The sequence below is a fragment of the Pungitius pungitius genome, chromosome 16 (assembly GCF_949316345.1).
Source record: "Pungitius pungitius chromosome 16, fPunPun2.1, whole genome shotgun sequence".
Lineage (NCBI taxonomy): Eukaryota > Metazoa > Chordata > Actinopteri > Perciformes > Gasterosteidae > Pungitius > Pungitius pungitius.
Genome location: NC_084915.1, coordinates 8,604,564 through 8,632,563, shown reverse-complemented (window position 1 = coordinate 8,632,563; position 28,000 = coordinate 8,604,564). Strand labels below are relative to the sequence as shown.

The window sequence follows — 28,000 nt, the reverse complement described above, 5'->3', positions numbered from 1 at the left end:
ATGCTGAATGACTCCATAATTTATTTTTTGAAGAAAAAAAACTTGTCTGTATGAATAGCATAGAAATCAATTTATTATAAATATATCTTAAGCAACACAACCTACGGATGGCTACATCTTCTGCTGGAACTGATCATTCGAAATGCAGGTATTTAGTCAATGCTTGAATATTACATAAGTTTATTTTACTTTACAAGTACATTTAAAAAAAAAAAAGATCTAGCAGTAATTCTAAAAATCATTCATTCATTTTTTAAAGGAAGATGGATTTAACATTTCATGCAAGGGTTAGGGGTTGCAACATTCATTCTTTCAGGTCCATGTTTTGTGGAGGGTAAGAACCAAGAGACGCTGCTCTTTTTTGCCCCTCTACTTTCTACACGATAATTGACGTCTAGTCCAGCTGCTGTTGATTGTTAAAAATAATTGTTCTACATTACTATGATAATAAATATAACCAGCTGATACCCTTCAGGATCATTATATCCACATCTCCTTATTAGGCCATCTAGGATAAAGACAATCTAAATTTTACAGCTGTAACTGAACATTCTGCACAATATTAAAAAGTTACAAAAATATAATTCCAAGATACCTAATAGTATAAATAAAGCAATAATCCACAATGCCCTGCAAGACACACAGTCTGTTCCGACACAGTAACCAGATCCTTGCTTGTGCAAATAACATGGAAATAATAAATTCTTCCATCTCCTGACAACGTAGTTTGTTGTTCACTACTCTCGGTGCCGTCAAGCCTGGCTTCCCATCTCCCAGTTCATTGCAGTAAAGTCCATGTCTGTGAGCGTGACGCTGAACGGAGCATCCACCCTCTCGGGCTCCACTACTCTGTTGGCGTTGTTCAAGTTGTTTACCCTCCAGGAATTCAGAGGTTTTATCGATTTCTGGAAACGCTGCAAAAGAGAACCAAGTCATTTCATTGCACTGTATTTTTTTTTAAACGGGTACAGCACTCACAGTCCGAGCTCCACAGTACGGTGAGCATGACAGAGGTGCAACCTCACAGTGACAGAAAGACTTAGTCCTGATACTGACCTCTTTCAGTGTTCCAGTTTCCTTGCTGATGGCCACGATGGCCCAAATGAGGATCTGTAGACAGCAAGTTGCAGCCATGCACACACCCAATGCTTTACCCCACCGTGGATACACATAGGACCCGTAGTGGAGTGATGTGTTGTACATCTCAATGAAGATGTAGGTCAGGATGAACTAGGGTGAGAAGAGAATGCGTCATTCAAACAAAAAAGCCTCAATGGCGCCAGGAGAGTAAATCAGTAAATGAAAAGGCTAGTGGAGAAATGCTACGGGGGGGGGCAGATTGAATGTCCGTTTCTCCTTTTGAATTATTCACAACTGTTGATGTGGCGATTCCAGCACATTTGCTTCATTTCACAGCAGTGATGTTATTTAAATTTTCTTCTGTTGGAACATTTGTACAGCGGTTGGTAATGGATTATCATATTTTGTCCTCACTTAGTTTTTAAGAGAAACTCTAGTTATTTAATGGGCTATTTTACGGTGAGTGAAACAATATGGCACATTTAAAAAGTTGCGTCAAAGAGGTATTTCTGTATCAAGTCGCATTGCTGTAAGTGGTAGGTCATCTACAACGTGAAATAACACAGGAATCAACGTAATATGGACTGTGCCAAACCTGCCATTAGAATATGAGCTTGATATGGTTACAAATGCTTCTTCAGCAAAGTAACTTTGATCTAAAAAAAAATCATTTACAAAAATTGGATTTTCAGAAATAGATGTCAGAAAACAGTGGCAACTACATTACTGTAATTTTATTGGGTAAATTCTAATAAGCATCTGTGATACTAATTATGGATAATCAATGTGGATGTCACATTGTTCTAGGATCTACTAACTCACCAGCAGGAGAAATGGAGTGAAGAAGACCCAGCATACTTTGAAGTAAATCAGCACTTTGAGGCACCAGGCAGGGCAGGGGCAGATCATGTCAACAATGTCCTGACAAAACTGATTGACTCCTAATAGAAATTATCAATAAAAGTTTTGTGTTAGGAACTCTGAAAAATAAAATTATGAAAACACAGCATAACAGACAATGTGTTCAATGTGATGACAAAATAATACAAACAATAACAAACCCTCACAGTGTCAACAGACAGAGAAATTATTACTATATGTATCTGTTCCAAAATGTAATGTAGTTTTGTAGGAGAGTTTGATGAGAGGTAAGGGGTGTGCAAAGAGCTACCGTAGAAGAAGGAGATGCCAAGGCACATGAAGAGGGTGATGATGATGAGGCCAAAACTAGTGCTGAAGGAGTCAATGAGAGTGAACCAATAAATCCCTCCCTATGAAGACACAGACGGCAAAGGGGAATTTGAGAGGGATTCGAGAGAAGATGCATGTCCAGCCTCAAGCATCACATTCTACAGTGTAACGCACTCACATTTGTCACCAACAGGAGACCCATCAAGTAGAAGCTAAAACACAGGGCGCCCAAGAAGAGAGACTTGTGCAGCGCGTTTGTTCTGAGGTGCGGAAACTCATCCAGCACGGCCGTGGTGATGCCCTCCATGTTGCCAAACTGTGAAGCAGCAGAGCGGAAGGTATCAAACATACGGAGACTCGTGCAGCTTTATTTCTGCTAATGTCTCTATGCTAATGTAGTACGTGGTCTTACCAGTGTGTCGATCCCCAGCATAAAGAGCATAAGGAAGAACAAAATGGACCAGAACGCAGATCCTGGCAGCAGAGCAAGGGCCTCTGGGTATGCAACGAAGGCCAACCCCGGACCTGACAGCAAAAGTAATACATGGGGGTCAAGAAGGCAATTTGTACGTACACAAACGTTTAATACAGAATGCATTCAATCAATTGCAGTAATTAGGTTGAAATTAGTTGCTCTGCAATTTGGGCCATTTTACACAAATGGAGCATCTGAAGACACAATGAAACACACACATATCCCATTAACATTTTCAATCTTATTTTCAGATTCGGGAAGTGTCTAATTGTGTTTCAGATTTTGTTCAAAATGGCTAATTCTGTCGGTCTGGAAAAATTTAAATAAAGATGGTTTGTTGAACAAAATAAGTAAAGTAGCTACCTGAATCTGCCACCTCACCGACAGGCACTCCCTTCTTCCACGCCATGTGACCCAGGATTGAGAATATAGCAAATCCTGCAAAGAAACTAGTGCAGCAGTTTCCTCCGGTGATAATCAAAGTGTCTCTGAAACCAAAAGGAACACAAGTAAGAGACGGAACTCATCATGAACGCCACCACAGAGCAGATGGTCCATCAGGGTACAAACTCACCTGATGACATTGTTGTCAAACTTATTGTAAGAGGCCATAGAAAGCAGCCCTCCGACGCCGATACCTAAGGAGTAAAATACCTGCGATGCCGCGTCATTCCACACCTGCAGTAAATCCGACAGAAACAGACATTAAAACATTGTTTTTTAAGAAGTAGCAACAGGCCGACTGTGGGGCCCCTTGTGCTCGTCTCCCATCACGAGTACCTGTGCATTGGCTAACCGGCTCCAGTCTGGTGTGAGGTAGAATGCAATGCCCTGGAGAGAGCCCTCCAGTGTAGCACCTCTGATGATCAAAACAATGAGCACCAAGTACGGGAAGGTGGCTGTCACATAAACGACCTGAAAGCACAGACGGCACAGACACATTAGCAGAGCGGGCAAGATCGTGCCTGTTGGTGTGTGTGTGTGTGGGTGCTTTGTCGCAAGCTGACCATCACAAGGTTGCGTTGATTTACCTTGCCGGAGCTGCGGATGCCCTTGAGTATACACAGGAAGATGATGATCCAGGCGGCCAGGAGGCACAGAGCCAGGGGCCACCGGACAGGGCCCGGGTCGTGGAGGCCCTCGCTGTATGCCACACCCAGCACTTGCTCGCTACAAGACACACAGGTCAAGCAAAAGCTTGTAAAAAAGCAAACCTCTGTGCCACACATTGTAATGCATGGGGCCCGGTCATTGAGCTGGATTTATTAGTCACTGAGAGTGTGAGTGAGTGGAGTAGCACTCTACATTATCCCTTACGTCGCAGGTATCAACGTATGTATTCATTAACAGTCATTAGAACCGTTGGAGTGTATTTAATCTGATCAGACGGTCCCTAGTGCCACACAATTCATTTGAGATGTTCTGCCAACCAGGCGATTGTTTCTGTTCTCTTTGTGCTGCTTCACTTTTCTCAGTTCAATTTGTGAGATTCATCAAGGGGAGAGTTGCTTTTCTCAAAGACTTTGAACGCTGGCTTTGCTTTTTTTGCTATGGTGATAGGGTCAACAGATGTGGTACCTTGCATCTGTGTGAATCATTTGGTGTGCTTGCCAAACATCAATAAACCCCTTATTATTATAATAATAATAATAAAATAAATAAAAGCCACTGTGCTGCATGTATAAATGGGTGGGTGTTAAACTTTGTAATGGAATATATTTCTAGGCATCATAAAAGGGCTTTCTGCGAAGTCCCGAATAATATCAGCCGAAATAGTGAAATTAACGAGTAACGAGTGTTTGTTAAAGAAAAACAAAGTGTTTGCTCGGGGCGTCCGTGCAGCACACTGCTAGAGCTATTCATAAGCCTAAAACATAACTAAACACAAAGACACATGGGTAATTGCTTTTACTTGTTCTTCTGAGTTTGTATCTCTATGTGGAAATGCACCTATTGTACGTCGCTTTGGATAAAAGCGTCAGCTAAATGTAATGTAATGTAATGTAAAAAACAGCCTGCATTAAGTTGTTGAAGGCTTTTTGGCAAATGAAAACTTACTTCCAGAATTTTTCTGTGGGGCTGAGGCCTTTACCAGTGGAGCCATTACCAGCGGTGCCGTTTCCACAGAGGCCCACGTTGGCTGGAGCATCACAGGACCAGGGCAGAGGGCTCTGGAACGAGCTGCCCAGGTAGTAAAACGTCCACGCAATAATGACGTTATAGTATAGACACACCAGGGTGGAGACACAGAGCATCCCAATGCCAATACCTAGAGGACGAGACACAGCCTTCAGCCTCTCAGAAAATACACTGGCTATACATTACTTGTAAGGATATTGTTTAAGATGGCTCATTTCCGTATAAAGTGGTAGTGGAAACAGAAAATAGTTTCATGAACAACTCAGAGTGCAACACTCTTTCCTTCTTCCTCTTACCTTTCTACAGTTCTATATCTGGTTTTAACAGTTCTTTATCAGATGTTTATATTTAGAAACCAAAACCCCCCTCAAGAGTTCTTAGGTCATCCGCAGACATTTTGATGTCAACAGCCAGCTCGCTTCAAACTGGAAGATCAAGATTCCAGGAGAACTCATTTATACCCGAGATGCAATATTTCCATAACATGTTACACGGTCTTAATAATTATATTGAGCCGATACCCCGATGAACCCGTCCCTAAAAGGCTTAAAGGCGGAGTCACTGAATTACTGTGTCTGTAAGTGGAGGAACAATGAGCTCAAAAGCATGATGATGCAGGAGGGGTGTTACCTTTGAGCAGAGGGCAGCACTTCCACACAGTGATGGGGCCGGCTGCTCCGTACTGGCCCAAACTTAACTCCATGAGGAACAGGGGGACACCCGTGACAAACAGCATAATGAAGTAGGGGATCAGAAAAACACCTGTGAAGAATACAAACATTTGCCAGGTTGAGGAATCGTGGTGCTTGGGTGAGACATCAAACCACAATGACCCGTTTTATGGAGCGACATGTGGACGGCCTGCGGAGGCAGGATAACAAACATACGTTACGTCTAACCGGCGCTTCGCAAGCCGCTAATATTCAGCTTTACCGTTAGTCAAGAAGAAAACGGACCCTTTATGAATGCCGAAGGGAATTATTCTCTGCCTTTAAGGGAGCACACCGTCTCGTGTCTTGCTCAGGGACACTTAACTGGGACATGGAGCACTAAACCTGCAATTACTGCCGCACCCCTCTCCACCCAATGTGCCACGGTCGCCCCAAGCTCCAACACGCACAGTGCATTGGGATGGGTTAGACAGGCAGACCTTGTGTCTGGTGTGTAATCAAGTAAAACCTTTAGGATTAGCAGTTGTACTAAAGGCCGCCATGGAGAGCTCCGGGCGGAGTGTGGAAAGTTTGCGCCACAGTGACTAGGAAGACCGGCCACACCCAGGGTTACGGTGGAGAAGGCCTCTTGCCCAAACGGGTGTGACAAATCATGATGGACATATGGCGTTTAAAGCAGTCGAGACCTCAGAGGGCAGTGAACAAGCTCGTAGACCGCTCACCTCCTCCATTGCGATAACAAAGGTACGGGAACCGCCACACGTTGGCCAGTCCCACGCAGTATCCGATACAGGAGAGCAGGAACTCGTACTTCCCTCCCCACTGCTCCCTTGGGATAACCTCAGCTGGAGCAGGACTCTCGGCTCTGGAGTCCCACTGGGGCGAAGGCGTGGCAGGGGAGTCGCTGCCATTTTGAGTGACAGTATGCCCATTCAAGTGGTGTGAATTCTAGATTAAATAAAAATCACATTTTATAAAAACACAGTAATACAGAAGCAGCGGCAGAAAATAAACCAATGATTATTCTAGTGATTAAACATTGTTGTAAAGACAATTGAGTAAAGACATCAAACGTTCACTGGTTACAATGTAAATATCACAGCTTTACTGGGTTAAAATAACTTCTTTTCTGGGTGTAGTTTGTGACTCAGTGGTGTTTGGAACTCGGTTGGTGGTAGATTGACCTCCAAAAGCATTGAAACTGACCCAGTACTTTAGTACTTTAGCGTGCAGCTCTTTAATTGAACTGTATTATAATCTTTTTGCAAAGTTTACCCCATCGGTCTATCTAACTCATGAAGTGAAAGCTAGATCACGTCTTCCTCTTCCTTCCCACAGGTTGTCCATTTCTAAAGCAGAGAGGAACCATTTTCTCACATCAGGTCTCGGGAGAGGAAGTTTGACCAAGATAACTGCAGGACTTCTGCTTTATGGACTTTTACTGTCATTGTTGACATGTTAATTATGTAAAGATAAATAGCTGATGAATTACTCCAATGACACAAATACAATAGCCATAGGGTTTTAGTGAAAATATGCATTGTGACATCTTTCTAGAGCTTAGTTTGTCACATTCACAAAGAGCATATGTCAATATGTATGACATATGGAGGCATACAGACGTCAAAGAAAGACACAGGAAGTTAAAATGTGACATAATACTAGCTGTCTAAACAATTGCAGTAACAAGAGTAGACAAAGAAGACAGAATATATTGGCTTTGCTAAATACCATTCTTCATAATCTGGTAAAAGATCATGAATACATAGTTTTATGTATGTATTGTTTTAATTATTCTCAATATTAAATCACATACCCAATGTTGTTGCTGTAATTTTGTTAATTAGCCAATATATTGATAAACATAATCATATACCTCTATTATATATTTCAAAAAGATAATTAAAGATCTTTGGCCAAATGTCTTGATAGCAGCAGCACAGAGAACACACTCACTGGCAACTTCATTAGGTGCACCTGTCCAGATGCTTGGTAACACAAATTGCTAATCAGCCAATCGCATAGCTCTGAATCAATGGATTTAGGCATGTAGACGTGGTGAAGACAACTTGCTGAAGTTCAGACCGAGCATCAGAGTGTGGAAGAAAGGGGATTTAAGTAACTTTGAACTTGGCATGGTTGTTGGTGGCAGATGGGCTGGTCTGAGTACGTCACAAACTGCTGATCTACTGGGATTTTCACACACAGCGGTCTCTAGTGTGTACAGACAATGGTCTGAAAAGGAGAACATATCCAGTGCCTTGTATCAACGAGTCGGCACACTTCGGGCCCCTTAGTGATAGAGCATCGTTTAATGCTGCAGGCTACTTGTTGCTGACCGCGTCCATCCCTTTATGACCACAGTGTACCATCTTCTGATGGCTACTTCCAGCAACTGCGTGATGCTTTTATGTGAATATGGACCAACATCTCTGATCTCTAATTCATATATTTAACCCAGAAGTTGCAACTATGTAAGGTTTAGAATTAATGCTTTAAAAACAACAGCCATAGATGAATCCAAGATATGTCCATTTAACTAAACTATGTTCGAATACTATACAGCTCATACACTGATATATACATCATTTTGACCACTTGGTAGCAGCATGTAAACGGTTTACCCAGAAACTGGAACTCTCGTTAATGCTAACGATGTTTTTTACCATCAACATTTACTTATTATAAAATTAACAGTTTTATAAAATAGTGTATTGGTTATTTGCTACAGTCAAAAAGCAATGTTTATGTCAGCCGTTCTGTTTGTCATCAAACATTAAAATGACACAAAACTCGAACAGAGATCATCGGACTATGACGAGGTCCCTCGTATCGATATAAAGACGTGAGAAAAGTCCGCGCGAGCACATCTGCTGCGGCGGACTACTTCCGATCGATCCCACCCGCCGACAGTGAGAGCGTATCGGTGCGCGAGGACTAACGTGAAAGGTGAGACCAATGTGGACGGACAGGTTGAGCTACTTCATCGACTTTCGCGTCACCTGCCCTTCCGCGAGCAGCAACTTTCCCCTCTTCACGATGAATCACACTTTTGGAGCCCAAACAGTTAAACACACACACACGCCGGAAGGACATGGTGGGTTGGGGGGGACCTGGTGAGGGGGGACATTCTGCATCACCTCCGCTCTTACCTGCGCTGTGGTCGCTCTCGCTCCATCGGGGTTCCCGAGCGCTGCTTTCCCGTGGTCGTCCTGCATTTCCTCGCCCCTCTCGCCGCCTGCCTCTCCGCCGGCACGGGCGTCCCTTCACTGGTTCAATAAACCACTCATAAAGCCCCTTTTTCTTGGTGTTCTGTAAACCAGGAAATGTCCAACTCAGAAGCGCACCGCGATGCTGTAGGTGTTAAGTTGAAGTTTGAGAAGCACGACCGGTCGGTGATGACGACATGAGGAAGCGGCCCAAGGGGGGTGGAGAGGACACATGAGACACCTCCTCCTTTACCTGCTTGGCTTTGTGCGAGATGACGTCAGAGTTGAGTCATACATGTAAAGGAAGGTCCTCGTCCTCTGGGGGCGCGAGACACCTCGTAATAATCCATGAACGGTCGGCCACCATCTTCCGGTTCTTTTGAATAATACATTTTATAGTGAATATATTATATTATATATATTGTGTATTATTGTACGATAAAAGTAAGCATCGGAATGATATCTATCAACAGAATGGATAACATTAGCCTAGAAATGCATGTAATGCATTTTACTTCTCCTGTGTGATTCACCTACATTATTTCATGTGACTTTACTCCTAAACGATGAATTAGCACCCCTAACTTTACAATTGCCTTTTCATTAAAAAAATTAAAATGCTTTTTCCTTTCCTGTCCCAAATTACCTGATGTCCCAATATACCTGAATTCACCCTTCATTGGTGAATATCAGTCTGAAAGGACAGACATTAACTCTCTACAGAAAATACATGGTAAATTACATTCTACAGTAAATTCATGCTAATGTCTGTGTTATTAGGTCACTCAGTTAAGTGTCAATGGATTCAATGTAACTAGATATATTCCTAGTTACTGCTAACAAAACAGAAACTTGCACTTGATGGTTTCACATAGCTGTAAGGGAAGCTCAAAATCTTGTGTTAATCTGCTTGTATGTGTGTGTGTGTGTGTGTGTGTGTGTGTGTGTGTGTGTGTGTGTGTGTGTGTGTGTGTGAGAGAGTGAGTGAGTGAGTGAGTGAGCGAGAGAGAGACACACACACAGAGAGAGAGAGAAAGCGGTGAACATTTCTGCTCACACTTCTCAGTACAACTTCCTTGAGTGTACTGAGGTCAACATTTAAAAACAGTCTAACACAGAAAATAGCACACAGATACAACTACACAGCGAAAAGCTCCTCACACAAACATGTATGTAAAATGATGACGTAAGGAGAGGAGAAAACACGTCTTCTTACCAATTAACATACATAAGGCAACATTTTACACGGCTAAACAGAGGCTTTTGTAAATAGCCCCTTGTCCACTTTGAAGGTGGGATGCTGTGGCTCTTTTTCTTTCTTAGTAGCAACTCGTGGACTCTTTAATCCACATAAGCTCCTGATGCTTCTCTAAAGCCATCCAATCTGTTAGGTGACTAGACTTAACAACCCCACTCAACAAAACTGGGTTGATAGTTAGCGTACTGAAGCTACACTGTCGCTGGTCTGAAGAGAAAAATAACTTTTGGATATTTGAAGAATCACACTGTCGACGATGAAGATTTAGCCTGATTCTAGTTTGGCACCAGCCAGCATTCTCACTATGGAAGAGTGAGGTGGGATGAAAATAACTGGACAACATCTTGAAGAAGTCAGAAGAGGATTTCAATTTTAAAAATGGATCTCCAAAACCAATTGTCAAGCGATTGGAGCCCGTATTTTTCCAATCTGCAACTATTGAGGTTTAACACAAGTGCAAACCACCATCTCGTCTGCAGCGGGTCGAGGGGCAGCCCCGTCAGGCTGGAGGGCCATTCAGATCCATACTGCAGCATATGGAAGGACGCTGAGCAAGCCAAGGTCAAGAGTTGTAACAATCGGTCCTTTGCCATGGAGGCTAGAATAAGACTCAATAATTTGAAGTCAGGGTGTAATTCACCCGTGCCTTCCCGCGCCGCAGGAGGGGGGTTGTACAACTACAACTTTCTAGAAGACCTCTGGGATCGGGAAGAGTTAGCAGAGGAAGAGTCGGCTTTGGACTCGGTGGAGCTCCTTGATGTAGAGGACGATGTGCGGGATGAAGAGAGCTGGTAGGTGGCATCGGATCATCAGGCGGGTTCAATTCTCCATCCTGTGTTTTAGATAAAACCCCAACAGGCCAGTTGTTTACATAGTGCAGCAGTGAGATATTTTCTCATTCAGGGAAGTATTCTTCACAGGTTATATGAGTCTCCAAAGAAGCAGGAGTCAGTGGAGAGAAGTGAGTCTGCCCTGGGATGGTGTCGACGTGTCCTGGATAACCCGAGTCCTGAGATGGAGGCGGCCTGTCGCTCACTTATAAATAGGCTGGATCAAAGTAAGCAAGCAGCACAAACTCACTCCCACAGTCTTCTGTGTGTGATTATTTTGGTCACAAGTTGCCCTTTCTCTATCTCTGTATTCTCAGGATCAAGCAGCCGTTTCGACAGAGGTGCTTCGGATTTACATCATAATGTGGGCTGCTTTACAGACAAAACATCTGTCGGCTCAGCCCACAACATCTGTGAGGGTTCAGGTGAAATGATGAGGCAACTTTACTCAACTTCATGCAGAAATATACAGGTCTTAATATCATATTTAATAACAGGTATTGATATTCATCAATACACACAGATATGAACCTCTCCCGTGACTCTGTAACGGCAAGCTACAGACTGCAGGACATCACAGACGTCCACATTATGGCTCGTCTACAGGAAGCCAGTGGGTACAAAGAAATGTTTTCAACGATCAAGTGAACATTTAAATGTACTTAGTGAAAGTCGGACTGAGATAACCGTGGTCCATATTTTTTTTCAGGTTTAAGACAGGACTATGTTTCAATGCCAGCTTGGAGGAGCCCCGAGTACAACACCGTTGAAAGTACTGGGGACTTAATTCTCAGAAATAAAACCGAAGCTTCATCTTCTTCTTGTCGGCTGCCTGGTCCTTCGCCACTCAGCTGTTCCCCTCGCCAGTCAACATCTGGAGCTAAGCACGGGTGTGAAAGTCCAAAACTGGCCCGACTGCCCCAGCAAGTCACTCAATTCAAGCTGCTGAAACTCGCTCAGAATCAAGGTTCACAGCATTTTTTTTACATTATTTGTAGTTTCTAGTCTGATAGCTACACATTGATTATTTGTTTATTTATATTTTGTCTATATCATAGAATGCTCGTCAGTAGCAAAAAATAAATCACTTCCAATCACAGGATTTTGAATTTAAAAGTTTTCCAATGAATGTGTATTACTGTTAATAATATTTTGACACTTTTGGTACACTTTTCATTCAACTTGCATTTACATTAGCAGCACATCAACAGTACTTGTACCTACATTTGTGTGTGTGTGTGAACTAGACATGACCCTGTCATGTTTTGCAGCGGCATCACCGGGCAGGACCAGGTCGCCTCTGGGTACCAGCCTCCGGTCCCTGCAGGCCGTGAGGAACAGCCGAAGCCTGGACACTGACGACTGCCACCTCGCTGACCCACCATCAGGTCTGTTTCCTAACATTAGAGAACCCCAAGATAATTGCAGTTTGAATACCTTTCATGTCCATGTGCAAGAGGTAAAAATGCAGTTCCTGCATTTTTTTTCTCAGGTGCATCATCTTGCGGGTCTCCGTCCCGTTCTGCAGCGCCCATGAAGCACAACAGGCGGTTGCAGTCAGTGAGAGAATCCTCAGACAGGACGGGGGCGGTGCTGAGGTCTCAGTCTCTCAGCCCCTGCAGGATTCCTACCCCCGCTAAGGGGCACCGGCCGGATCACGGACGTGTTTTTGCCTCAACGAACCGGTCGACCAGCGTGGCCTGGGGCAGAAATGTTCCATTCACTCGGAGATGAAAAATGACGTGGTGATGGTAATATAATGAAGTAGAAAACACTTTCATGCCATATTCACTTGCTGATGCATAATTGTAAACATAGATTTAGATCTTTGTCAGAATCCTTAATAGTGAGGAATCTTCCTCCTATAAGGCCTATCAGTTGGGCTGGGATGTGAATCGTCATTAGTTCCAACCCATTGCAGATTAAGACCCAGGAATGTGTAGCTGTGGGAAAAACATGACAGATCCAGCAGTCCTGGAATTTAAATCATCAAGAACACCTGCAACAAAAAGTAATGTTAAGTATTGTAAATGTAGAGCTGTCAGAAGCTCTTTGTCTGTTGTGGCGATAAATCCACCCATCTGTGCTCAGACTATCCGTATGTACAGTGCAGAACATGAGTACTTCAAAGTTTAGCAGAGTGGGTGTTAAAGGTCACTCTGGCACATTGTAATGCTGTTGTGAATGTGGAAGTTTGCTCAAACTTCACTTTAGTGCGGTGGATTACTAAATAGGGTGTTGTCACGACAGGAAGTTTGCAGTTTGGCATAATGTACAATGTACACCAAACAGGTGACAGGAAGCGTCTTGGTTACCAACAGATAGATTTGGGTTGGTTTCTTTTTAATACATACTCTGTGTCATGGGTTGAAATTGTTTTCACTTTGCATTAGTCTAAAACCTTTGCCACAGCAAATCCATCAAAAGTCTGTATTTGTTGAGCTCTCTTTGATCTCTAGTCTTTTTGTGCCTGAATGGGAAACATTAACCTACAGCACAAAAGAAATGTTCAATGATGTCACTGTACAGACGTGTTTATGGGTTAGTTCAACATTTTCTATCTTTAGATACTGAAATGTAGTCAGCCCAGAATGCCATTGGAACTTCTTTAAGAGTCAGCAGAGCACCCTCTGCTGTTCAAAAGGGTTAATTATTCTGCTTTTTGATTGATACAGGGATCCATAAAACTACTTCAAACAGATGAAAACACTATAGAGATGAATGATTTGATTAGACTATTGGTTTATAAGAAAGTGATGATTTCTATCACTGTAAATGTGTTTGGTCAGATACATCGGGAAAAATAATAATTGGTAGATAAATCAATATTGAAAATAATCATTGGTAAAAGTTTAGGCCAGATTGCATGACAAGGCTCTGATGTGGGTTCATCGAAATGAAATGCAGCCAATGATTACAATATACCGTACACCAGTGTGTTTTCTTGCGAAGCCTTGAATTATTAACCAAACTCTATTAAATCCTAATATGCAACCCGGTCAAGTTTCCCTTAATCCCAGTATGAATACAGGATTTGATGAGTCTTTTTTTTGAAGAAGAAGAAAGAGCTTGGATGACTTCAGTGTGTTTAATCCGTTTTTCAATCAGGAAATGGTGTAGGAAAAGCAGTTTCTGAACTACTTAGGAGTTGAACCAGTAAAAACATCTGTACACGTTCTTCCATGTCGACGAACATCGCAGCACTTGATTGAACACAAAAAAAGTCCAACTGAGATTTACAATGAGCTGTGTGTCCATATATTGTAGGTACAACAGAGCTTTCAAAAGTAACCATCATTTACAAAATATGTACAATATGTTTTTCTTTTCCATTTAAAAACTAATTATAAACAATGTTTTCTGAATATTGCGGATAAAACACTAGTTGTCCGAGTCCATATCGCTGTCTCCCCCTATGGATCGGAATTCCTCACTCTCCTCGTCTTCGCTGAGCTGGAGCTTGGACAGAACCGCTGGGCCTCTCCTCCGTGCTTCATCATCCTCATCTTCCTCCTCCTCTTCGCTAATGGCGTAGTCTTCTCCGTTTCCCAAGCTAATGGGCTGCAACTGACTCTGGCTCCCCGTCTCCTCATAGCTGCCGTAACTGAGGCAGAAGAGATGGAAGTCAAGCAGGAAGCCCACATACGTTTTCATTTATAAACTCAAAACCAGGACTAAAATCTGCATTTGAACTATTTCAACCACAGTTGGAACTTTCATTTGGTTTCTTAAAAGTGTGAATAAACATTCTCTGATGGGCAGCAAGGGAAAATGACTCAACTTCTGGTGGCTTTGAGGAGAACATCTTGTTGTATGTTTTGCACATCATTACATTTGAACAAATTGGCCAAATTCCTGTTGATGTTATTAATTATATATTCACTTCAGTGTGAAAATAAGTAGGTCCAAATGGGGGCCACCACTGCTGGTAATTAACCGCTACTACTGTGCTTAATTGACACACTTTACCACTGCAGAGAAAAACAAATTTAATTACATCTTAATGTGTCTGTTTGCATAGTGGGGAAAAATAGCCTATAGTACTTTTAGTATTACTGGGCTAGTTGTACCTGACGTTGCTGTCTTCCATGTGAGGCTCAGGCCCTTCTTCATATGACATCATACTCTCGTCTTGCTCCATCCCCATGCGGGCCGTCTCCTGCGCTCGGTGTGGAGGTGCAGGTCGCACATCCAATTCTCTGTCAGAGTCGCTCCCGCTCTCCGACAGCTGTATGGCTGGAGGAGACACACATGGAATTGGAAATGTCACATGATTTGTGTTTTTGCTCACTTTCAATTACATCACATAAAAGAAAACATCAGATTTACTCATTTCACAGAGGTTTGGCCATTAATTGAATTTTTCCAGCACAATAATGTTATCTACTATGCTAAGTTCATGCATTATTCCAACATCTTCTTGTTTTAATGTGAATTAAACCGCTTAATCTTTGGTTTTTATTAATGTATATTCCTATGTATAAAACGCCATTTGCTGAAGGCGGACTTACAGGAGAAAGGGTTGTCGCCCTCCTCTTCACTGGCATCATCCTCTCCATCAGACATGAGGAGATCCTGGTACAGCACGCTGGCTTGGGGTGGACGGTTAGACATTCCATCTTCCTCCTCTTCCTCCTCCTCCTGGTCGTGCATCCGTCTGCGAGGCGGCAGCAACATGTCCTCTTCATCATCTTCGTCCTCTAGGTCTCCATCTGCATCCTCTGCCTGAAAAAGACGGGGAAGACAAAATTTGGGCCTGGTTAAATATATTAAGTACACAGGTCCGATACAGATGTAAAGAACAATTGTAAAAAGCAACTAGAACAAGAAAATGTTTGGGAAGATAAAGGCGTGGAAAGATATATTTTACAACTGTTTCTTCTAAGACCGTGTGAAAATGTAATAATACACCATTAATTAAAAGAATACCCCACGTCAACGCAACCAGGCCATCCAACTAAAACCACAAAAACGATTTCTAAGTAAACACTTTGTCGGACTCCAATTTTAGGCGACATAATAACGTGACCTGAAATTGGTCATGCCATTGTGTTGGCTAGTTGGTACGTTTTGTGCATAAATGCACAGCCGCAGTGACCTCATATTAGCCAATAATCTTTTTTATAAATCTGACTTTCTTACAGGAGCAGGAGTTTTGGGTTTGCCATCATCATCCTCCTCCTCCTCCTCAAAGCCTTCAATGTCCACATCTGACTCTTCCTCCCCGGGTCTTCTGCCGTGGCGACCCTGAGGGGCAGCATGATAAAGGTCTGACATCTCTTGCCAAAAGAAGCAAAATAACTACACTCACTTTATACTGTAATGTTATCTATGGTGCTCTGGTGTGAGGGACAACTTGAACTTGAGTAGGTACAACAAAGGCCCTAGCTGGGTGCTCTGAGGGTTGTTTGAGGAGAGGTGGCATGTGGTTGCAAAGCCTTATTTCTGTCTCTCTCCGTACCTGCCCCCCTCTCTTCTCTGGAGCAACCACTAGAGGTCCCTCAAAGAAAAGGCTGCTGGTCTCTCTGTGCAGACTCCCTGAGGCACCGCTGTCAAACAGATCAGCAGGCTGGCCAACGCCACACAGGGCGGCACACACAAAGGGGGAGACGGGTCAAGACGGCAGGAACAATGGAGGAAAAACAGGGTGGGAGAAACTAGATCATTAAGATGAAAGGTGAAAGTCTGGAAAGGAGAGTTAGTGCAGAGAACGGGTAAAGAAATACAAGGGCTACGAGAACTGCAACGAGTGGAAAGGAGACTACGGCACCAAGAAACGTTTAGACCACTTGAAGTGGCACTTTATACGTAGCTTGAGGCCTGTAGTTTTTTCGGGGAACCACCATTCACCAAGGTGGTAAACAAAAACAACACTGCTCCTGTTCTCCTACCTGCGGTGTGTAGGGCCCGGAGGTCATTGGATCCAGGCCATCCAAGTCGGCTGCATCCAGAGCTGCCTCTTTAGCCGTAGAGATGTCCTTCTCCAGCTGGGTCAGGTGCTCATCATACTGGAGGCACAAAACAGGCGATTCAACAGCCATTCAACAAAGGATGCACAGTATTATATTTAATGAAATGCTTTTATCGTTTTATTGCTTTGGAGTTGTTTTTACAATATGGGGATTCACTGCATGCATAATCAGTCATGTGACCCTCCCCGCCGCTATTAATTAAAGACTCAACATACCTCTGACAAGGTTTGCTTGCACACATTGACAATATCCAGAGCTGTTTTGGTGTAAGGACTTTCTGGGCCTGTGGAGGACACACAGAGAAGTATGTGATGGTGCGTCACATGACATCTTAATTAAAATGAGCGATAAACCTTGTAGGTCACAACAACAGCGATGTTAGCACCATTACCGTTGTACTTGATGCTGTTGGCGTGTATGAGACTGACGTCTGACAGGAACGAATCTCGATTCTGGTATTTGTGTTTGGAGATGTACTGTAGAACCATGAAATAAAAAACACACAAAAGAAGCTCAGTTACTTTATTTTTAGTATTGCCAATATTCAAGAGTGATCGAGTACAGCTTGTGTGACTCTCACCTTGCGGATGCCCTCCAGATCCATGGGGCATACGATCACCTTATAATAATCGGGCACAAACTTTTTGTTGACAGGATGGTGAAAGGGCCATGACTGTAGTCAAGAGAGGAGTGAAGGGATGAGATCATTACATTTTTCTGCATGTGAACTGATCAGTGATCTCATATTGAGACAGTTATGAACAGGTGTGACTCACATCGGGAACAACCATCATTTTCTGGGTCACGATGTTGTCAAGGATGAAGGAGAAGGCCACCTGATCGTCATCATCCAGCAAGGGGTTGATGGCTTTCTCCAGCCTCACCAGCCTGTCCTCCTTCTGCACTCACACACACAGATAGAGGTTTAGTGGAGGATCGGAAAAATTGATACTCAATTAGTCAAAATATTCACATTAACACTCACCTCTTTCAGTTTAGCGTCACACAGGTCCAGCATGGACTGTGCTACCTGTGTTATTGGATGTTTAGCCCCTGGTGCAAGAAAAACAGAGATCCACCATCAACACTTTGATGTGGGTTTAAATTCAAAGTCCAAGTTGAAGTGTTTTCAAGAAAGGGTGTTAAACTCATTCTCATATTTTACCGTTGTAGGTGGCACTGTTCTTGACGATAACTTCAACCGCTTCACGGAACTCCTCCCTCGACGGGTACATCCGCTTACGTACGTTCTCCCTCAGCGTCTGCAGGTCCATTGGCCGCGTGATGATCTTATAGTAGTCCTTCACAACCTTGGCATTCACTGGGGTGTGGAACGGATATGTCTAGACGAGAAAGGCAGAAGAAGTCAAAACAACGTTACGGTACAGACACACAGAAGATGACGGGAGACCGTGAAAGGTGGACGCCTCGAGGAGCTTACGTTCGGGTGATCCCGCATGTCATTGATGATGCTCTCTAGCACGGAGGACAAGGTCACCATGGGGTCAGTGCGCCTGCGGTGGATGGCCTTGTGTGGTTTCTGTGAACGTTCCCGAAGAAACAAAAAACAGTGTGACAGATCAGCTTGAGGGACTCCTAGCTGAAAATGTGTTACGGCATGCCGTGAAACGTTGCCTACATTGAGGTAGTCGCAGTGCACAGCGTTGCCTACGCGTCTCTTCTTCTTGGGTGGCAGCTGTTGCTTGGGGAACTTGAGCACTAAAGATTTTCTGCGCACCTCATCCGCACTGTAGGAGAAAAGAAATGTTGGGAACCGCAGGGGGTAGAGGCTACAGGCCACCCGTTTTTAAACACTGTCTCTTGCAAAACATGATATTGAACTGGAAGAGTTTTGCAGCATAATGAGCTGCTCTTCTCTACAGTGGCAAGAGAGTGGGGACGGGGACCGACAATTACCTCTCAATGAGCTGCTTGCCCAGCACGATCTTGGTGCCCTCCACCTTGATCAGTTCCTCGTTGTCGTTGTGGATGACGGTCTTTTCCAGCTCCTCCTCCTGCTCCTCAGTCATGGCGACTGGGTTGGAAGGTGGGGCGTTGGTCTGATAGTACAGCGGGCAGAACTTGTTGGTTCGCATGTGTCCAATGGCTCCACATGCGCCGCACTTCAACTAGGAAAAAAGGGCAGACATTAAGGAGCGGGCCAAATAATCTGCCGGTGAAAAGAACAATGTAAGCATTCACACATAATCTACCCCAATGAAAGCCATGGGATTGCAATTAGCTGGGCACCAAATATCTGCTGAGGAAAAGGACAGTAAAAGAGAAAATTAAAGAACTGAATCTGCAAGCTTACTTTTACTTTGAGGTCCGGCCTCTCTTTCACCTTTTTGGCCTTCTTCTCTGGGGGTCCCTTGATCTTATCTTTCTCTTGGTTCCTCTTTAGCCTCCTCAGCTGCTCCTGAATACGCCGGCGCTCCTTCCTCATCTCTTCTCTGTGCTGCTCATCAAAGAGGGCAAACTTTCGTCTGCACCCACAAAGATACACATTACTGGCTGTTTTACATTCACTTGTTCAGTCGATTGGTGGCACTGGCCTAATTAAGTACAATCTCTACCACTAGAACATCATCATCATCATCAACACCAAGCTATACACATCTTCGCCAAACACACACACACACTGCGAGATGTGGAAGAACCCAATTTCATTTTGGAGACCCACATGAATTCGTCGTCCTTGGTGCTTCGGATCCTGGTGTAGGCGTCAATGACGGAAGCCTTCCGCACGGTCTCACATCGGACATATTCCTTGCCGTCCTCATCCCTGAAGGTGCGATAGATCTTGAGACGCCGTCCTGTGGCCGAAGAGTTTAGGCTGGTGACTGATGACGTGTCGTCGTCTTTGTGGGAGCCGGTGGATAATGAGCTGGCTGTAGAGTAAAAGGAAGTACAGCTTATAGTTAGAGACACAGACAGTTTTCGGCCTGACAAAGCAAATCCAGATATTTCCTCAGTGCGCCATCAAGGTTTCCGACTTTAAAGAAACACAAGACTCACACAAGCCTTTCCGCCGCTCCTTCCGCCCCTTGTGGTCACGATCGCTCTCCTCGCCCATCAACATCCTTTGCAGCTCCTTCCTCTCCTGCTCCTCTCTCTCTCGGGAAAGCTGGGAGCTGGTCTTCTTGTTCTGCAGCATGTTCTCAATGTTCTTCCCCATCTCCTCAAAGTCACTGTCCTCCGCTGAGCTGCTGTCTGTGTCCGTGGAGAGCACCTCAGTCGACTCCAGCACTCTGTGACGAGGCAACGAGGAAAAGTACTCAAGCTGTGCTCGGACAGAATCCCGACAACACATGTTACACATGTAACCCCTAAATAACAGTCTCACTTGTTCTGCAGGTCAAAGATCCTTTGGCACTCTTCCTTGTAGCGCTCCTGGTGCTCCGCAACGGAGAAACGAGAGCCTCGGGCAAACTTGCTCATGGGTCCCTCGCCTGAACGCGCCTGCTCGGTGGACATGGTCCTCACCACGTCAATCACCTCCCAGCGGGAGAGCTTCTTGATCTAACACACGCACATACATACAGATATGCAATTATTTAAAAAAGCTTGAAAGATGAGCGGACATCTGAGTTTCAAGTGCATCTTCCGTACAACTATGGTCTTACCTCTTCCTCTGGAACACCAAACTTGCGCAGCAGCTGCTTGGCGTTCTTCAGCGAGAGTCTCCTCAGGTCAGCGTCCGTCCCAGTTACGGTCTTCTTGGCAGGCTGCGGCTCTTTGTCATCCTTAAAAAACGCACAGGATCAACATTTTTACCCTTTATATTTACACAACGCTGAACATGACGAGGCCATTTTCTTTCTTTAAAAAGTCAGACCTTCTGTTGGGTAGGTTTGTTGGGCACTTTGACGTAGGAGAAACCCTCTCCACAGCCTGTAGGGTCCGCCACGCCGGTAACCTCCAAAAGGCATTTCCCCTTCATGGCAGAAATGAAGGCTCTGGAGGTGTTCCAAGGCGCTGTCCGTACCTAAGATGTGTTACACAGGATAAGCACGGTATGAGTCTGGAAAATCTCTCTCATATCATACGCACTTCAAATGACTACGAGGAGGCACGTACCTCGTCGTCAATCTTCATCTGAAAGTCTTCTTCGTTCTCCTCCTCTGGAGCAAAGAAGGACTTCTCACCATATCCAGCATCCTAAAGATGAAAAATAACGAAGCCATACTACAACACTCACTTTTGATAGAGGGATAGGTCAGATGTAGATGGAGTTGTACAAGCAACGTATTCACAACAGGTGTGTCACCTACCTACAGTAGACAGAAGACCATTAGAAGTTATGTAGAAGTAGGCGTTACCTTTAGTCTCTGCTCTGCCACCAGCATGCTGTAGTAAGCGCAGCACTGCTCAGGAGACACCATGGCCCTGATCTCCTCCTCTGTGGGCAATCTGAAGTCCGGCTTCAGCACCCACCAGTTAGAGTCCATACCTGGCATGAGGACACAACCATGTTCAAACCTTTCACATATCTTTGACCTCTAGTTTCCACTATAGGTATGTGTATGTCGGAAATTGTAGAAAACCTTGACTTGTGCATGGTAAATACTAAGCTTTAGTACCCTGTGCTCTTATACGGTCCTTAAACTACATCTTACCTTCGCGGTAAAATCCATAGTAGTTGTAAAAATCTCTTTTCCTGTCCAAATTCCTGTCTGTCAATTCAAGGCACACACACTCCTGAGCTCACCAACAGTATATCTGTTTAACCTCAACATCGCCCTGATACAACACACTGGGTTAGTCCAACAAATGACAATGATCAGTAAATGGTTAGCGTGCAGGGTTAATGGCAGAGTGTGGGCTACCTGTGCGCTTAAAGTCTGCACAGAGTTTTAGTCGTTTCCTGATGCTGCTCTCAGAGTGGGAGGGAAAAGCTTTCTTTATGTCCTCCATGCGAATTCGCCGCGGACGATCCTTGCTCTTCCAGAACAATCGGTAGATGAACACCTGGAGAACACAAAAAAAGTCACAATTAAAATATTTGAAACAAACAGGAGCTCACGAGGGTTCAAGCAAACAAACACACCTGTAGGAAGTCTCTGATATGAGTGTTGGCTCGTTTGGAGTTGGGCCCTGGAACCTCAAATAACGGACACTGCTGACCCACTACAACTATGTCCACTAGCTCTCTGATGTAGTAGCCGTGTCGCGTTCGTAGGACCAAGAAATCAGTCTGTGGCATTTTGTGCAGGTAGATTGGAGCACGGAAGAGGTTGTTTTCAAATGCCTACAAAAAAAAGCGATCACAATCGCGTTTGGCATGACAGCAGACCGGTGATGCTTGACATATTTACCCCATTTGAATACTGAATATTTGACAGGGAAAGTGCTGACCTGAAGCAGTTGTCCAGGATGAAGAGAACCCAGGAACGGGGACGTGTGGCAGTACACTGTCTCTCCATACTTACAGTCGGGTGCTCCAGGATCCTTTCCAGGTTTCTGAAGGGCAAAAGAACAGCGTCATAAAATGAAGGTACTCCCCAACAAAGTAGAAAATATAGAACTGAGCATTTTTATGAAGTGAAATGTGATTCACTCAAATGAACACCATAGAGAAACAGCAAACAATTCTGCAAATTGAAATGAATATGACAATTGAAACTGCACATGTCTCCCCTAACAGAATGCTAAAGTGGCAAGTGGAAAAACAAAGGCGAGACTCACCCTTTTGTAGTAGTTTTTGATCTTAGTGGCCAAGCCAACTTGCATGATGAGAGGGGCGTATTCTTCACTGTACTCCGCCAGGATCAGATCTCCATCTTTTCCTGTCAAGTCCTGTGGGGTTCGCATGAAGAACATGTCTCCTCCTCCCGCTGCTTGGCGCTCCTGCTCTCGCATCTATTAAAAGAAAATACCAACACATGGACTCGATCCTTCACTCGTGAACAAAAATGGCAAAAAACTAAAAAGGTCATATGACTGTTCATAGAGCTCCACCTTGGCCTTCTTCTTAATGTGTTTGAGCAGTGGCTGGACAGCGTGGGGCCCTGGTTGAGCCAAAGGTCCAAAGGAGTACTTTTTCAGAGTCGGTCGATGAAACTGCCGTAATTTCATGGGCCCCATGTGAGTGGGGAAAAAAGGCTGCCTCAGCTCCAGTGCCGGGATTGAGTGCTGTTAAAAGAGACCAAATGTACTTCATCAAATGATAGTTTCTACATTTCCGCTGTCTACTTTAAATGGTTCTCTAATGTTCAGTATGAAATACACAAAGCATTTTCATGTTGCTCATGCCCAGTAAGTGTCATCCTTATTTTGGTGAGCCAATGCTTACCTGAATGATGTTTCCACCAAACGTTCCCCTCAGACCCTGCTGTTTAGGATAGTAAAACTCATCATTGGAGAGATTCCAGGGGTCCTTCACTTCAGGCTGCGACATGTTCTGAGTTGAGAGAAACCACATAAAATGAATGTCGTTTACATTCTTTTCTTTTTTTTTACAGAGACAAAGACAATTATCCTAGGTACTATGAAACTATGAAAAATGTGCGGCGTCCGGTTTCACTTGGACCCTTAATTACGTAGGCTTAATCTTTCATATTTCACCCTTGTGATCATTTTCTGTTTAAAATGACTCACATCACCCCCGTAGAGGTTGCCCTTGTAATCTTCCATTTCATATTTCCATCACCTGCCATGAAGAGGCAGCTTACCTGCTGTGGCTCATCTTTTATCACCCCAGTCTTCCCCAGCAGGATGCGGCTCTTTTTGATTGCCGTTTCCTTCTTATTCTCTTTTGATGGGGAGTGGGAAGTCATCTCCTCCTTTTCATTAGGGATTTCTACAAGAGAGCGAGACAGCAGTTGGTCATAATAAGCTGACAATATTGTATATCTGTATACAGGATTTACTGACAAACTAAGACTTGATGCTCTGTTAACATGATATAAATGGCATAAGAGTTGGATAAATGGAAAGAACATGTATGTATATAACAAATGTTTTGTCTTCTTATTATTGTGATTATTCAGCCTAAAAAACCTCTAAACAAACTTCGCCACGGTCATAATATACATTTTACATTGGTTCATTTTGGAAAAGGGAAAAATGTTACTAATATTCAGTATAATACCAAATATACCTAGAATGATATTTTCATCATTGGGATCCAGTGTGAGAACAGGTGGCATGAGCATGCGATCCATCTCCTGGTCATCCCAGATAATGTTATCTTCCCAGCGTCCATACACTAACTCCTCGTTGTCGATTGGGAAAATGGAGAACCAAGGACAGTCTTCTTCCGAAAAAGCTGCAGAATAATAAGAACACATGAGAACGGTAGGGAAAATTAGTATAGCCTGAGATGAGGTCTGGTAAATCTATTCTTTTTATTGTGACTTTAAAATAAACTCACCGTGACTATCATGGCTGTTTTTTTCCCGCTTGGAGCCGGAGATGGAAGACACTTTGGGCATGGGTGGAGGCGTGGGTGGCACCAACTGAGAATTACTTCTTGTGAGACCTGTAAAATGAAATACACGATTATATTTATTGCATGCGCAAGAAATACTACAGTCTTTATGTTGTGTATTTCAACCGGGGTATTGCATGCTGTTTGCGCAAGTCACATTTTTTTTCATGGTGTCTTACCCTGCTGTGCATTGTAAGCATTGGCATTGCGGGTCATGCTAGAAGGAAGCCATCCTGCCAGGCTGGCCCGCTGAGTCTTTGTGCCCTTGTGTTTTACGTCCTCCCCATTCCAGATGATATCTTCCTCCCATTTCAGCTGAGTGACCATCAGGAAGAGCTCATTCTCGAGGGCTGATTGTTCCTTATCTCCATCATCACTGTCATCGTTATCGCTATTCATCCGCCTCTGAAACTGGAGATAGATATCATATGATACACAATATGAGTAACACAAATAGTAGGGATTTTATAATAAAGCTACAGATATCCACAGCATACCTCACAAGCAGCGTCTCTTATTTCTTCAGGCGTGTCCCGCTGCTGAAGCTCACCGGTATGCTCTTCTTTCAGCTTGAAGCCGTAGTGGAAGTTGCTTCCATCCTCTGAGACGCCTAGCATGTCGTACCAGAGCTGGGCTGGACCATATCTCCATTCTGCTACTTTGGGTCGAGACTCTGCCTCCTTGTCCGCATCGCCACAGGTTTGTGAGAACTTGGATTCTACCGGAGCCATCATAGTTATCTGGGTAGCGGCACATATAAGCATGTTCAGTCCTCGGTACAATGACATACTGCAGGGGTACTACCGGCAGAAAGTAGTGCACACAATGTACGGCAACACTGGAGGTTTTACCTCGTCATCGGAGAGACACTGCTCTGGGGGGGGAGGAGGAGCATACTCATAAAGCCATCCAGACTTCTGCTCCTGGCTTTGTTCTGTTGGCTCTCCTTCTGGGGGAGGCGTCCCAGGTTGATGGTCGCGGTGCTTCCGCTTTTTCTTCCTGCGGGCACTCCTCCAAACGGATGGCATGTTCTTTCCAGGACCAAACAGCCGCAAAAATCGGAGGACCTGGTAGCATATTCGACAGACAGCGAGTTTCAAAATGATGATTATGAAATAAGACCTTATGAACGTGTAATAATATATCTGAGTAGACAGTGGCTGTAAAGATGCTTTACCCTTCCAGGCCTGAACTCTGGGAATAGCTCTGTAACACCTGGCAGTGCTTTGGCAGCATCTTTCTGCATGATGCCCGCAAGAGGAAGGTTGAGCATATCTGGGGGGCCATCCCCCAGGCCCGGGCAGGGTCGGTCAGGTTCTGACTCAGAGTCCGACGAGCTGCTGAAGTCAACCTTATCAGCTGTAGAGGATGGTGCAATGATGGAGGGCAGGATAATGCCATCACCCTCTTCCCCAACTGTGAGGAGCGATAGCAAGAGGTCACACGAGCATCAGCGAAAAGTTCCCTTTAGCTATTTGAGAGAAAGCAATATTTTAACTTCATCTGAATCGCTATTGAATACACTACATGACAAATCCAGAAGGATACTTTCGTCAGAATAAACTCACAATAACATCCACCCTAATAAAATACCTGTAGCTAATTAATTTCCTTACAGAAGCCAGAGTTGGCGCTTAAACATCTGTGGAAAAAGACAAGCCACACACAATCATTATGAGTAAACAAGTCCTTACCGGTTGGGCTCTCTGAGGAGAGTTCCTCTTTCTTAGCAGCTATAGGAAGACTTGGTGGTGGCGGAGGAGGCATAAGCTTTGAATCAATATCCTCACAGTCAGCATCATAGTCATCCTCATCATCTAGGACTAAAGAATTGGAAAATGTTGAAAAATATTAATTTAACAGTGACATTTCCTTTATAGGTTTGGGTGAAATTCGTGGTAAGATATAAGGTGGAAAGATACCATTATTATTATTACGAAAATATATACATATATATTTCTTTAAATAGAAAATACTTCAATTCATGGAGATTAGATCAGTTTCATACATCTTAAACACTTTAGGTACAGAAGTAAAAAACAAAAGTTTGAATTTCAAAGTTGTAATTTCTACTCAAGTGTAACAACAATCAGTAACAAATATGACTGCAAGGGACTGTCAGTTTTTCACCTGTTTTCCTGCTTGGCTGCAAAGACCCCATGGTCTGACGGTACTTCTTTGTCTCATCCTCAGCAACCTCACTGATGTCAGAGTAATCAACTGCATCTGCTGTACTTTTTACCCAACCTGGAAGAGGAAAAAACATGGAAATGTCATTCCGTCCAGTTCCTGGCTTAAGAAGTCATAGAAATGATTTTATAGTCAAACCAACCCGCTGCATCAACGTTAGTGTTGTCTCTGCTGTCCTCTTGATCATCCTCATCATTGGCAGTGATTTCTGTGATAAGCGAGCCCAGGCCGAGTGAACCCAAACCAGCCAAATGCTTTTTGGACTCCTGGGTTTGGAGGAACAGCAGAAGCACACCAGAAAGTTGCAATAAAATACAGAGAAACCAAGCTCTTAACACTAACAAATAAAATGATAAGTTGTATATCATTTCCACCATGAATTGAAGAGTCTTCCCGGTGAGCATTTTTTGGTTGAAAAGACGTCGAAGACATTGAAAAGACGTCTATATTTAGACCACATATCAACGTGATTTTTAATACGGTAAAATGTCATCCTCTACTTTGTGCTATAGCATTATTTTATAGGTGTAAAAGGAAATGACATCCACATTTGTGCGTTTACCACCGATATTAAAAAAGACGTTGAAATTAGGTCTTGTGCTCACTGGGTTACTTCAAATGGTATGCATGAGACCAGCCAAATTATAGTCGTAAAATTGAAGTAACAAATAAGCCTTGAAACACTCACATTGTCCAGAACGCTGTCATCCTCCAGCTGTCCATCTTCGTTGATGTTCCCGAAGAGGAAGCCAGTCAGAGAGAAAGGGCGATCTTGGTCCTCTTCACTGTCTGAGTCCGACATACTAAACGGATAACATGTACAGTGACTTGCAACGGTGTAATACGTTTAATACTAAGGAAGTGCATACCTTTTTAAATGTATAACGTTAGCTAGTTACATAAACGCTTCAAACTTTTGTATTGGTGTACTGTGACATTTTCCTTTGCTTCTCATGATACATTTAAAAATAGCAGACTGATTATCCTCCATATTATAATGAGACAAACCTGAGGTTACCTTCACCAATGCGACAACAAAGTGACGTTCCAGCGCTAGCTAATGTTTGTAACGTTAGCATGTCGCTAGAAGTATGATGAAAACAAAATATGTACCTTTATATGCACTTACCTCTCGTTACCCAATTTCAGATGTGGGGAAATTGGGTTCTGGCCAGTTTGCAGTATGTGATTATTGTTCAGTTCATCCAAGCGAAATATCGCTCATTAACCTAGCTAACGTTAGCTAAAAACTTGTAACGTTACGCCAGCCTAACTCATATCTCGGTGGAGATCATTTCTACGTGTGCCCGCATCGGCATTGTGAAGTCAAAGGAAAAATCATTCAAAAGATTTATTTCAGGCTCTACACCGCAAGCTTAAGTAGAAACCTTTGGTGTTATTTGTATTAACGTTAGGCACTGCAGTATCCCGCAGCGAGCTCCGCCAGCTAAGCTAGCTAGCTAGCTATTTATTTAGCGGAAAGTTCTAATCCCCCGGATGTACAATGTGAGGCCTTCGGGTACCCATCTGAAACGTGGTTAACTGTAGTGTTT

At 43.7% G+C, this 28,000-nt stretch overlaps 3 protein-coding genes across 6 annotated transcripts; 1 reads left to right on the top strand and 2 right to left on the bottom strand.

The window, feature by feature from the left end:
- Window position 1: 1 nt before the first annotated feature.
- slc6a7 (solute carrier family 6 member 7) lies at window positions 2-9,031 on the bottom strand. The gene is made up of 14 exons (XM_037467302.2): window positions 8,709-9,031; window positions 6,279-6,504; window positions 5,516-5,647; window positions 4,805-5,015; window positions 3,778-3,916; window positions 3,527-3,661; window positions 3,321-3,424; window positions 3,110-3,234; window positions 2,684-2,796; window positions 2,450-2,587; window positions 2,252-2,351; window positions 1,903-2,021; window positions 1,057-1,230; window positions 2-914 (listed from the first exon to the last, which is right to left on the bottom strand). The coding sequence occupies exons 1-14, from the start codon at window positions 8,772-8,774 to the stop codon at window positions 753-755; spliced, it is 1,944 nt and encodes a 647-aa protein (XP_037323199.2). The 5' UTR covers window positions 8,775-9,031; the 3' UTR covers window positions 2-752.
- A 1,370-nt stretch (window positions 9,032-10,401) lies between these two features.
- Window positions 10,402-12,587, top strand: LOC119215783 (SLAIN motif-containing protein-like). The gene is made up of 8 exons (XM_037468219.2): window positions 10,402-10,814; window positions 10,932-11,080; window positions 11,171-11,278; window positions 11,377-11,466; window positions 11,563-11,608; window positions 11,648-11,820; window positions 12,125-12,241; window positions 12,382-12,587. The coding sequence occupies exons 1-8, from the start codon at window positions 10,402-10,404 to the stop codon at window positions 12,585-12,587; spliced, it is 1,302 nt and encodes a 433-aa protein (XP_037324116.2).
- A 1,340-nt stretch (window positions 12,588-13,927) lies between these two features.
- On the bottom strand, window positions 13,928-27,924 carry taf1 (TAF1 RNA polymerase II, TATA box binding protein (TBP)-associated factor). Of its 4 annotated transcripts, none has more exons than XM_037467479.2 (41): window positions 27,577-27,924; window positions 27,136-27,250; window positions 26,590-26,713; window positions 26,388-26,504; window positions 25,952-26,080; window positions 25,435-25,673; window positions 25,109-25,324; window positions 24,755-24,997; window positions 24,437-24,668; window positions 24,201-24,308; window positions 23,928-24,095; window positions 23,500-23,627; window positions 23,121-23,228; window positions 22,787-22,960; window positions 22,514-22,687; window positions 22,184-22,288; window positions 21,876-22,076; window positions 21,655-21,796; window positions 21,148-21,278; window positions 20,906-20,986; window positions 20,664-20,813; window positions 20,452-20,571; window positions 20,172-20,347; window positions 19,844-20,076; window positions 19,509-19,716; window positions 19,140-19,311; window positions 18,743-18,954; window positions 18,465-18,573; window positions 18,267-18,365; window positions 17,991-18,168; window positions 17,811-17,878; window positions 17,602-17,724; window positions 17,406-17,498; window positions 17,217-17,301; window positions 17,041-17,108; window positions 16,745-16,861; window positions 16,315-16,422; window positions 15,996-16,100; window positions 15,365-15,578; window positions 14,924-15,089; window positions 13,928-14,457 (listed from the first exon to the last, which is right to left on the bottom strand). In XM_037467479.2, the coding sequence occupies exons 2-41, from the start codon at window positions 27,247-27,249 to the stop codon at window positions 14,235-14,237; spliced, it is 5,961 nt and encodes a 1,986-aa protein (XP_037323376.2). In that variant the 5' UTR covers window position 27,250; window positions 27,577-27,924; the 3' UTR covers window positions 13,928-14,234. The 4 variants fall into 4 exon arrangements, with proteins under 4 accessions (XP_037323376.2, XP_037323377.2, XP_037323378.2 ...); XM_037467480.2 differs by having other exon boundaries at window positions 24,207-24,308; XM_037467481.2 differs by lacking the exon at window positions 16,315-16,422 and having other exon boundaries at window positions 27,577-27,923.
- Between the last annotated feature and the right edge of the window lie 76 nt (window positions 27,925-28,000).